Genomic DNA, 11,827 nt, shown 5'->3' on the forward strand with positions numbered 1-11,827 from the left:
TGGACACAAAGGCTCTGGGTCTTTAGAATTAAAGCAAGGCTCCAGACCACACTCACCGAAATGGCTTTATTCAAAGGTCGCCCACAGGACAGGGTGCCTCCCGGGCCCCGCAGTCCCTTCCGCTGCGCAGGGCTCCGGGCGCCTGGACCTCAGGCCCACACAGGGGCCAGCCCCACACGGAGCTCCCTCAGCAGCTGCAGCCTCGTGAAGGGCGGGATGATGCGGGGCCTTAGGGGACGGGCCTTCCTGAGGGCCTGACCCCCCCAGCAGGCCCACCCCGCCCGCTCAGACGGCCTTCGTGGGTGGCTCTGGAGGATTTGTGCTTTGACCGGACGGGCAGGCAGGGTGCCGGGCCGGGCCAGCGTCCGCGGAGGATGTGGCTCCCGCCATCTCCACCACCCTCGGCATCAGCCGGGGTGACCGCCACACAAGGCCGCCACCCAGGTCCTTCCCGATGGTCTCAGGCTGTGGGCTGGGCCGAGCGGGGACAGGAGGGCTCCCCTCACCCAAGGCACTCAGGGTAGGAGGGGGCAGGGATGAAGTAACACGATTCCGACGACCTCTGGGACCAGACCTCCCCAGAGCCCACTGCTCTGGCCACGGGTGCTTGCAAACGCTTGACCGCAGAGCAGCCGCGGCCCCAGTGCCAGCTCTGGCCCCGAGCACTGGGTGTCACCGTCCCTGCTACACGGGGAAGGGGACACGGAGGCTGGCTGACGGCGCAGCTGCCTTGGAGCCCGGGCCTGGCGGGTCGGCCGTGAGCAGTTCGCCGTTGCCGGTGGCTGGCTGACCCTCAGGCGGGGTGGGCTGTGCTGTCGACAGTGAGGTTTCCCGACATAAAGGTCAGAGTTCGCATCCACGTGCAGCAAACACAAAGGCCAAGCAGTTATGCGGACGTCCAGCCTTGTTTGTATCACGGATTTATTGAAGGAAAACGTCTGGGTTGTGCCGTTTGCCTCTGGATGAGCTCCAAGCCATCACGGCTTCGCCCGCTGGTGGGCACGCAGGGAGCCACCCTGCACCCCCTTCTCGGAGGGCTGACGTGCAGACCCTGGAATAGTGTCCCTCACACGCGGGGATCGGGAAGCAAAACTGTTCCAAAAAATGTCCCTCCAGCCCCTTGGGGACCCTCGCAGGCCGCCTGGCGGCAGCTGTCCTATACAAAGCAGCCATGGGGACGAGGCCGGCCCCGAGTCCCTTGTGGAGTGATGGCTCCAAGGAGGGCCTCCTGCAGGCGGGCCCGGGGGTGACAGGCACTTCCAGACCCAGGCCCTTCAGAGAAGAGGAAACATGGGGGGCCCGTCAGGCAGGGGCTGTCCTCCAGCCGTGCCCCCGTGGACCCAGGGGAGGGGACACGCCTGGGAAGGCCTCGGAGGGGCCGCCATCGTCTCGGGCCGGGCCACAGAGCCTGGTCCAAGTGTGGAGAAGCGGAGTCTGCAGGAGGCTCCCCGCGGGCAGGGCTCCACAGGGCCTCTGGAAAGGCAGGGAGAGGGTGACATCAGCGCCCTGACTGGGAGCTGCCCCGGGGAGACCAGCACAGCCACCACCCTGCACGGGGCACGTCCCTCAGACCCACGGTCACTCCAAGCGCCAGCTGCGGCCTGGGACCCACCCGGCCAGCCGGCACCTGCTTTAGACATGCTCCATCTCCTGGTCCTGGTCGGGCTCGTCCTCGTCCTCGTCCTCGTCGTCCTCCTCCTCCTCATCGGCGCCGGGCTTGTCCAGCGGCGCCTCGCCGTCCCTGGCCAGCTCCTCCACGTGGGCCAGCATATCGGCCATCAGCGCCTCCTCCAGCCGCTTGCGCACCTGCTGCACCAGCTCCTCCTGCTTCCTGGGGACACACGGGCTGCGCTGGCCAGGGCACGTGCCCGCCTCCGGGAGGACAGGGGCCGGGCCAGGAGGGAGGGTCCCCTGCCCTCTCCCCCTTATCCTGGGTGCAGAACTGCCTGTGCACGGCAAGCGGCCCTCTGGCTCAGCTTCTGGGCCTACACTCCACCTCTGCTGAGGCGACACGGGGGCTGGGGTCCCCCGCTCCCTTCCGCTGCCGCCCCTCCCAGCACTCCCTGCACACACCAAGTCAATGAGCACCTGCCTAGGCTCTCCTGCTGGCCTGCCTGCCGGGGCCCGGCGCACGTGTGCGCCGGACTCCCCTTCCTGAGCCTGGTCTGCAAAGCCAAAGTGGACAACGGTGCTCAGTCCCCGCGGCCAGCCAGTGTCACCTGCCTGGTGGGAGATGGATTTTGCTAGAGAAGTCAAATGGAGAATGGCTCTCTTGGGTCTTTTGCCTTCTGTGACAGCTGTCTAGAAAGCTGCCAGCCTAGGCTGTGAGACCCTCCACCTCCCTTCCTGCGGCCAAGACCCTCACCAGAACGGAAACCAGCACTGTGTCTGTCGCCAGGTCTGGCAAACGCCGGCCCCACCTTTCGGCAGCCCCGTCTCCTCTTCAGACAGGACCAAATCCACTACCTAGCCCCTGACACCAGGTTCTCCTTTCTGTGGCTTTTCCTATTTCTAGAAGTTCTGCTTGGCTTTAAAAATCCGCTAGTCTTTCCAGATGGTTGTGTTCTTTTCTTATACTTTCAATTCCCTGGCGACGAGCTCCTCCGTGGGCTTGTGGGCGGTTCTGTGTCTTCACCGCACAGGGCACGGGGCTCACCTCTTGCACCCGCACGGCTTCCAAACCCCAGTCCTGACATAGGAAGCCCACCGACCTATGACGCCACCTTAAGCCACTCCTGGCCACGGCTGCTGTGGTTCCTGCCCCTTCTCTCTGTGGAGTCCACAGAGAGCCCTTGGCCTGTTCTGATCAGCTGTGCGCTCACGCTTTAGCTCGAGAGAACACAGGGCCCACCTGTCCAGAGCTTCTAGATGTCTCTTGCCCCACGGCCAGCTCCAACTACTTCCCCACCAGGACGCCTCCCCCAGATGATTCCAGCACACGGATGCCTCCTGCCCCAAGCCCACCTGCGCACCGGCTCAGCTGGGGAACCCTTCCGAGGCCCACCAGCCGTGGGGTTCAGCCCAAACTCGGGCTGGCATTGGGGCCTGTGGCATGTCTGGCGCCCCTCCTCACCCCCCGGCTCCTTGCCCGTCACACGCCACTCTCTGGAGCCCCCCAGCAGGCACCTGCAAGGCCTCGTGTGCCTGAGGATGGGCAGGCCACACTCTGAGCCTGTCCACGCAGGTGAAAAGCCACTTCCTCCTCCCGAGAACATTCCCAAAGAGAATGTTCCTCTCCCTCCACAGGCTGCCTAGCCTCTGGCCTGCCCTGAACTCAAGACTCGCAAGAAAGCTCCTGCTGATGCTTTTCAAATTTGCCCTCGCTGCAGCCACGTCTGCGTGGAACCCCGGAGAGCGGGAGCAGAGAAGTGTGACCGTGGGGAGACAGGAGGTCTCACACACGCTGGGGGGCGCGCTGGTCATGGACAGCAGTGGGGGGGGTGCACGCGCTGGGCAGTACCTGATGTCCTCGTCGGTCACCATGAAGGCCTTGCAGAGGGGCTGGGCCGTGTTGAGCCACACCCCGGGGTTCTTCTCCACGGCAGCAGAGAGCTGCCCGGTGATGGGCATGGTGCTGGTGTGCAGGGCGCTGGCGATGGCCGACAGAAGGGTCTCATCTGTGCAGCCAGGTCCCACACCTACCAGGGACAGGAGGGTGGTCAGCACCAGGCACCTGAGGCCTCTTTCCCTGAGCCTCGGGTTTCACTCCCCAATCTCCCCTTACAGGCGCTCAGGCCCTCTTGTGACAAAACTGGGAGCCGTGCCCGTCCGTTAGAGCACGGTGGCGTTTTTACAGTGTGGGAGCAGGTCTCTGCAGGACCCCCGACACAGTCCACGAGCCACACCCCCACCTGTGCTGTGGCGGGCCTGCTGAATGGCCTCCAGGATCAGGGGACCAGGGCCCTGGCTGGTCTGGGGCTGGACGGAGGGGAGCCTTGCCCTGCGAAGCCAGACACCTGTCCTGTCACCCCCCCCCGCAGCAGGAGCGCAGCGCTCGGCCGTGGCACGCTATTTCCGGTCATTCACCCTGCTGCAGAGACCACTGGCTTCCACCCGGTCCCCCTGCTATCCCGGGGTCACCTTGCAGGCCCTTGGGGAGGTCCATGGTCTTCACGAGCTCCTCGGCGATGTCGAAGGCGTTGAGGCCACTCAGCTTCTTCTCCCAGAAAAGCTGCCACCAGACACACAGATATGAGGCCAGGGGACACGCCCCCAAAACAGGCAGGCCCGGCCAGTCCTGGCGATAGCTGGGGTCCATCCACACGCAGGACGGCAGTCTCAGCACGACCTCTGACCCCCACATACCAGAGCTACCTGCTTGGGAATGATGGTGCAGCGGGACCCGCAGGATTTCCCGCCAGGCCTGTCCTCCCAGGCCGGAGACACCCCGACCCGGGCCTTCAGCCTTGTCATTGGTGCTGACGGTCTGTGGTTCCCAAAACATGGTGCGACCCCAGGGAGGCAAAGCCCCCTTCACCCCGAGACTTCAGAAGTCCACTGTCCACCCAGGGCTGAGCTGCAAGGCCCCCAGAGGCCCCCCCCGTGGCAGGTACCGCCTGTGCAGGCAGGGGATCCTGCAGCCCCCGCAGGTGCAAGGAGCTCACACCCATGGACGGCACCACGGGGCTGTGGGGACAGCGTGCGGAGAGGCACGGCCTGCCGCGTGGGGGCAGATGCACAGGTCCGAGCTTCTTACTTAGATGGCAACGACCCCAGTGCCACCGAGGGGGGTGGAAAGTTCGCGGGGCGTCCCTGTGAGTGGCCCCCAGAGCCTCCTGCCCCCGCCAGCGCCTGCACGCCAGCTGTCTCCGGGCGTTTGTAAACGGGCACCAAAGCACAGGTACGCCTGGCTCTTCAGAAGCAGGTTACAAGGCGGCACGCGTGGCACCTCACACAGCAGCCCCCAGCACATGCACTCGATGCCCGCCGACAGTCGCCAGACGAGCCGCGCGGCGAGGAGGGCCGGGGCGGGGACCCCCGCCGCCCCACTGCCCGCCAAGACCTCCCCTGGGGATGTGTGGGGCACGGGGCTCACCTGCCGAGGCTGCTCCACGGCCTTCTGGGGGTCACTCTTCACCTTGTTGCTGGGGTGGTTGGTGATCTTGGTCACTGGCTGCTTGAAGATGGACGCCGTCTGCCTGACTGGGAGGGCTGTGTTCAGGTCGGGCTTGCCCTGCAGAGACACACAAGCTGGCAGTGCAGCCCCAGGGTCCGCAGCCGGCTCTCCCAGGCAGTGGAGGAGACCCCTCCTCCCTGCGGGCTCTGGCGAGCCCAGGCCCAGCCTCCTGGCTGCCCACAGTGGGGCCGTGCTGGGGCTCTGCGTGCACATCAGTCCCCCACCTGCACCCTGTTCTCCCTGGAGCACGGTCCGGGCGGCCCTGCTGGCGCTCTCCCGCAGTGGAACCAGGGCCCCCAACACGCACCCGTCAGAGACCGGTGCACACACAGCGTCACAGGGCACCCACGTGTGGCCCGTAAGCACTGAAGATGGGCTGCCTTCCAGTCCCCTGTAATGACGCCAACACTGCCAGCTTTGGGGAGAGTGTGACAGGCACATCGGGGACAGCCAGGGGCCACAGGCCCGTGGCCTCTCCCAGGGACAGAGTGAAGACGGTCTCTTTCCTTCTTTCTGCTGCTCTGCAGCTTCCAAATTTCCCTCAACAGATAGCTGTGACTTTAATACCATGACAAATAAACTGAATTGTGGAAACTTCTCTCTACCCAAAAGTAAAGTTTTTTTTTTTTAAGTTTTTAAAACATTTATTTTTCTTTAATTTTTTATTTATTCAATTGAGAGACAGAGCAAGCAAGAGCAGGAGGGAGGGTCAGAGGGAGAAGCAGACTCCCCACCGAGCAGGGAGCCCTATGCGGGGCTCGATGCCAGGATCCCGGGATCATGAACTGAGCCGAAAGGCAGACGCCCAAGCACTGAGCCCCCCCCCCCAAGGCACCCCACACGTTTATTTACTTTAGAGACAGTGAGCCTGAGCGCGGGGAGGGGCAGAGGCAGAGCGAGAAGTAGGCTCCCCACTGAGTGCAGAGCCCAATGCGGGACTCGATCCCAGGACCCTGAGATCATGACCTGAGCCGAAGGCAGATGCTTAACTGACTGAGCCACACAGGCGCCCCTCAATTTGTGGATTTTTAAAAAAAGTGACCTGTATGCCCAACACAGGCCTTGAACTCAAGACCCCAAAATCAAGAGTCGCATGCCCCAGGACGGAGGCAGCGGAGCTCACCTTGACCTGGTTGGACGAGTCGTAGCGGACCCTCTGGCGGCTCTTGCTCATCTTGCTCAGCAGCATCTTGCCCGTCCGGAAGTCGAAGGTGCTCAGGTCCATGGAGCCCCCCAAGTACCGTGCCAGCTGGGGCTTGCTCCGGAACTTCTTCCCACTGGGGCTGCGGACAGAGAGGGGGTCAGCGGCGGGCAGGGCGTGCTGGGCCAACCCTTGCCCTCTCCCCGGTGCCGCCTCCCGACTGGAGCCCCCAGCAGACCCCAACGCTGAGAGCAGGGATCGACACCTTGATGCGGAAGGGTGGGGCCCAGCCCCGGGAGCCTGGCTGACATTTCAGAACATTCCAGAAACACAATTGGGCTGTGTTCCTGAGAAAAGACCCCAGGATAACAGGTATCTGAGGGACAACCCCTAACAACGTAGTCTCCTTCTTGTGAGTACCATGTGGGGGACTATCCCAGGGGTGGGTACGGTAAAACCTCACGTTAAGATTCAGGGCTAGGGCCCCAAATAGCTGCTCAGGTGCGTGAGCTGTCGGGAAACCCAAAACCAGGCGTTCGGAAGCTGTGAAGCTCCGCGCTCCTGCGTGGCTGTGGACAGCGCAGGCCACCCACCTCTCTAGGAGACTAACGACACCCACCCGCGGAGAGGCCCCGCTAGAGACCGAGCACAGGCCGGCAGGCGCTAACACCGGCTGGGACCGCCGGCTGCCGCAGCCACTTTGCACAAGGACTGAGCAGCAACCCGCATGCGCCGTCTACCTGAGAGAACGAACATGTTCGCGCAATACGTCACCCCGGGGTTTGGAGCAGCAGGGCTCATCAGAGGCATGAGAACACAGCCCCAGTGTCCCTGGCGGGGAACAGATACACCGTCCCCCACACACGGGCACGTCACTCGGCCGCGAGCAGGAGCGCGGCGCCCACACGCGCTGCCCCAGGGACGGACCCCCAGCCCCCGACGCTCAGGGAGGGAACCGGACACAGAAGGCCCCATGGCGGGTGAGTCCACATGTGTGACACGCCCCGAGCAGGCTCCTGCACGGACGGGAAGGGGCCAAGTTGCCCTGGTGATGGCTGCACGACTCTGTGACAGCCTCAACAACTGATCTGCACGCTGCTAGTGGGTAAACTGCGTTGTACGTGGAGTGCGTCTCCATCAGGCTGTTAGACAAAGCGCCTGTGTGGGCCCAGCAGGCCCGGTGCCTTTCCAAACACATCACCGCTACCAACTCAACAAGCAGTCCCTCTTGGTAACAGCTCATCCGTCTGAGATTGAGAAGTGCTTGATTTTGTCATCTCCCCTGAAAATCTCTAGGATGAGCGTCTAATTCAATCAACTACAGGTCTGCCCGCCAAACCCCTCTAGGGACCATGGGGGGCAGCGTGGAAGCCGGGACAGCCAGAAGGAACCCCCTCCCCTACAAGGTCAGGACCCACGTGGCAGCCAGCTGCACTCGGCTCTGGAATCCCCACCAGGACCTGTGGGCAGCAGGGCCATGGCTGGAAGCCGTGCGATCCCCCAGCCTGGCCACGTCTGCTAGCACCAGGAGCCCCACACACAGAGCCCGACTCTTCCCTTCCGAGGCTGCTGGGGACTCCTCGGGATGATTCACTTTTCCATCACGCTGTGCTGGCTCGCGTGCACACTGAGCCTACATGCCCAGGACAGCGGGAAGGAACCGGGGTCAGATACGGCCACAGAGGAAGGAGAGGACCCCACGAAACTCGCCAGCATTTCTCTGCCTCCAGTCACTCCCCAACGCTACATGAGAACAGCAAACAGAGCACAGGTAAGTGGCTGGGGGTACAGGGCACTGATGATTAAGGGTCTGGGGCTCTTTTGGGGTGAGGGAAATGTGGAGGTGGCCACACCTGTGAATACGGTAGAAACTATTCAATTGTACACTTCAAATGGGTGAACTGTATGTATATGAATCCTAATCTCAATAAAGCCATTAAAAAAAAAAGTGAGACAGTAGATCTCAGAGGCTGGGGGTGGGAATGGGGGGTGATGTTAACGGACAAAGGGCTCATTTTGGGGTGATGGAATGTTCTGGAACTAAATGTGATCGCTGCACAACTCTGTAAATGTACTAAAAAACACTCAACAGTACCTATTTCCGACAGAATGTGGATTATACCTCAACCTTTAAAAAAGATTCTGCAGATCGGCATTGACACAAGAAAATGTCCCTGATGGTTTATTGAGAACAACAACCCTGGATTTATATAAACGCACACGTACAAAAATAAAGAGCACCGTGGCCTTTCTGGGAGCAGGGCCTAAGCTGGAGGGTACTGACCAGAAGCTAGAGGCCTGGGGACGGAGGGCTGCGGCTGGCCCGTCAAGTGGCCGGTTGTGGGGCGAGCAGCTGCCACCCAGCCTTGAGCCCCAGGCCAGGAGATGGGTGCAGGACCGCAGTGTAGCCTGGCTTCCCATCTGTCTGAGGGCTGCTGTGAGGGTTGCCAGGACCAGTGAGCGGGGCACCAGAGGGAGGCCCGAAACCCGTGACGCCCCGAACAACAAGGGACCACCTCCGCTGGCTGCCCCAAGGAAGGGGCCACTACGCTGAGTCCCTCCTGCTTTTCCTGAGCGTATTTCTACTTCTAAAATGAGATCTTCTGGAGAAGTCCTCCCCACTCCATATCCCTCCAAAGAATTATCCCTGAGGTCAGGGTACTAACTTCCTACAAACCCTCAACCTCCTGCCTGGACAGAAAATGTCACAATGAGATGATTTTCACAAAGAAAATACATGGCTGCAGGGTGATGTTCCAGCCCCAGGTAACAATTTGTGCGGTCATTCCACCTCTCTTGTATGACAATCTTGCAAAGAACACACTCCTTTCCCCTACTCTTTGGACAAGGAAATCGAGGCCCACGTGTTCCTAGGAACAAGGCTTGGACCCCACACCCGGTCTGCTGGACTCAAGGCCCTCGTGCCCTACCTTTCCTCTGCATTGAGAGAATTAGGAAAATCTATCCATGCTCCCGCCCAGCTGCCTGGTTCAGCGGGGGCTCCAGTAGGTGGAGAGGCCAGAGACCCACATTCCAGGAAACACCATGGGTTACAGATCACACCCCCCCAAACTTCCACCCACTGGGAGGGAAGGTGACACCCACCTGCCTGGTAGGTCATCCAGGTCAAAGACTTGGGAAAGGTACGGGACCCTCCTGGCACTTCCTCCCCTCAGGCCACCTCTCAGTGCTCGTGGGAAACCTGGAACTGTATCTGTCCAGCCCATTTGGAGCTTTTCCCCATTGCCAGACCGCCATGCTCAGGGCTTCCTCAGAGGAAGGCCCCATTTGGCTGAGGCCCTAAGAGGCTCACTTGTAGGTGGGGACGAGAGGTGGAGCCATGTTCTTCTCAAGGTGCTCCAGCCCTGCTGACCTTGGCTCAGCCTCCCAGGGCCTCTGCACAGGATGCCCGCTGCCCAGACAGCCCCTCCCAGCGCCACTGCCAGACCTCAGCTCAGTGCCACCCAGTCAGAGAGGCCCTCCCTGACCTGCCCCAGCCTCAATCCAGCACCCCATCACTGGGCCTCGCAGATCCCTGCACTTCTCAGCGGACGGCATCACCTGTAACTATGGGAGCAACAGGGTGCCACTGGTGCTGTCACCCAGGAGAGGAAGGCCCGGGTCTGAGTTCCAGCTCAACAGCCAGGACCTGCTCGTGCCAGGCACCCCAGCAGGTGCCACAGAGGCATGTTACATTAACAGAGCACTAGAGCCAGAGAGACCTGCTTCAGCTTTAGATCTAAGAGGAAAAGTAGACACAGGGGCATGCATGGATTCAAGGAGGCCTCCTCAGGGACCCAGCAGGACAGAACTACAACAGCTAGCAAGGGAGGGACCTCACAGACAGCAGCGAAGGATGGCGCACCTGTGTACCCAAGAGAGGCTACTGTAGTTACACTACCTCAGTGCCTGGCCTTACAGGGTTCCTGCTCTTCCTGGAAACGACGCGTGCTCGTCCGGGCCGAGCTGCCATCTCACCTCCCTCACTCCTTCCCCAGTGGCTAGCAAAGGCCCAGGAGGGACCCAAGTGCTAGGTGGATGGAACAGCGCTCCCACACCGCCTCGGCCACACCAGGGCGGTTACTGGGTCCGTGACCAACAGCACCAACACCGACACGTGCCCGCACTCAACACGTGGCGGGTGTCCCACTTTATTTTGCCCAGCGACCTGACCGCGCCAGGATCCTGAAGGGGGAGGGAGTCCTCAGAGCTGGCTCAGAAACAAAAGCATCTTCCAGCAGTCAGGAAGAAAAAAGGAGGGAGAAAGAAGGCAGCAGGTGGCCGACTGTCTGGGGCTGGGCTGCCAGCCGCCCACTAATTCTTTATTCCACCGACAGGCTCCCTCGCCATCTCTCCCGGGAGCCTGGGGGAGGGGAGCTCACAGTCTCGCGCGTCCCCTCGCCGCTCCTGGAGGGGCCGCGGCGCCGCAGCGGCCCACCCCGGAGGGGCGGCCCTTGACAAGCACGCGGCCCCGGGGACCCCCCCCACCCCCGGGCACACCCGCCTTGGGCTGCGCGCGCGCCCCGCCGATCCAAGGGAAAGCCCAGCCCCCACCCCCGCCTCCCAGCGGCGTCTGGCCCGCGCCGGGCGCCCCTCGCCCCGCCAGCCGGTCCGCCGCGGCCGCGGAACAAAGGCCAACGCCCGCCCCGCGCCGCTCCGCGCTCCACGCGGCCGCGGGGAAGGGGGGAGGGGGCACGCACGCGCACTGGCCCGGGGCCGCCGCGCGCCGGCACGCACGCACGCACGCACGACGCACGCGCGGGGCCCAGGCCGCAGCCCGGGTCGAGGCGCCCGGGCCGCCGCAGAGGCCGCTGGGAGGCGCCCGTTGGGGCCCTGCCCGGCCGGCACGTTCATTCACCTATAGTAAAAGACATCCCTGTGGCCGGCCGACAGCCCCGACCTTCTGGGCACTTCTTCCCTCTCCCAGCCCTGCGGGAGCGCCGGGCACTCCCACCTCTTCCGCTCCATCGCGCCCGGCTCCTCGGCCCGCCGCCGCCGCCGCCCGGACCCCCGCTCGCTGCCGCCGCCTCAGCTGCCTCCGTCGCCGCCGCCGCCACCACTTGCCGCGGCTGTTCCGGCCCGCGGGCCCCCGCCCTCCGCCCCCAGCCGGGCACGCGCCGGCTTTGCCGCCCTCTCGGCCCCCTCCCCGCGCTCGCCAGCCCCCGCTCGGGGGGCCCGCTCCGCCCACCCGCCCGCGCGCGGGGCCCCGTGCTGCGCAGGCGCCGCGCGGGCCCCTCTCCGTGGGCGCCGGCCCCGCCCCGCGGCGGCAGCCCCAATCAGCGTGCGGCTAGGGGGCGGGGCTGGTGGCTTCGCACCACCCGCCTGCCCGCCAGCCCCGCGCCTGCGCCCTGGGCCCCGCGAGCGGCAAGCTGAGGGACTGTCCCGTGGTCCGCTCTCGCGCTGTGCGGCCGGGGTTCTGCCTTCCGTCCCTTGCCCCCAGGTCCCCGCTCGAACCCCGGGTTACCTGCCCATGGCCGGACCTCCACCCATCCTGCCGCCTCCCGCCCCCGGTCTCCCAGCCTCCAGGCATTGTCGTTGATCACCGCCCTGCACGTCCCAAATCCCTCACC

At 63.6% G+C, this 11,827-nt stretch overlaps 1 protein-coding gene across 8 annotated transcripts; it reads right to left on the reverse strand.

Annotated features, from left to right (window-relative positions):
• Window positions 1–52: 52 nt before the first annotated feature.
• Window positions 53–11,320, reverse strand: MBD3 (methyl-CpG binding domain protein 3). 8 transcript variants are annotated; one of them, XM_026480937.4, is made up of 7 exons: window positions 11,212–11,320; window positions 6,240–6,399; window positions 5,036–5,173; window positions 4,081–4,171; window positions 3,461–3,638; window positions 1,628–1,831; window positions 53–1,473 (listed from the first exon to the last, which is right to left on the reverse strand). In XM_026480937.4, exons 1-6 carry the CDS (start codon window positions 11,223–11,225, stop codon window positions 1,633–1,635), a joined length of 780 nt encoding a protein of 259 aa, XP_026336722.1. In that variant the 5' UTR covers window positions 11,226–11,320; the 3' UTR covers window positions 53–1,473; window positions 1,628–1,632. The 8 variants fall into 8 exon arrangements, with proteins under 8 accessions (XP_026336722.1, XP_026336720.1, XP_026336723.1 ...); XM_026480935.4 differs by having other exon boundaries at window positions 11,116–11,314; XM_026480938.4 differs by lacking the exon at window positions 11,212–11,320 and adding an exon at window positions 10,159–10,696.
• Window positions 11,321–11,827: the final 507 nt, after the last annotated feature.

The sequence above is a fragment of the Ursus arctos genome, unplaced genomic scaffold (genome assembly GCF_023065955.2).
Source record: "Ursus arctos isolate Adak ecotype North America unplaced genomic scaffold, UrsArc2.0 scaffold_14, whole genome shotgun sequence".
NCBI classification, from domain to species: Eukaryota; Metazoa; Chordata; class Mammalia; order Carnivora; family Ursidae; genus Ursus; species Ursus arctos.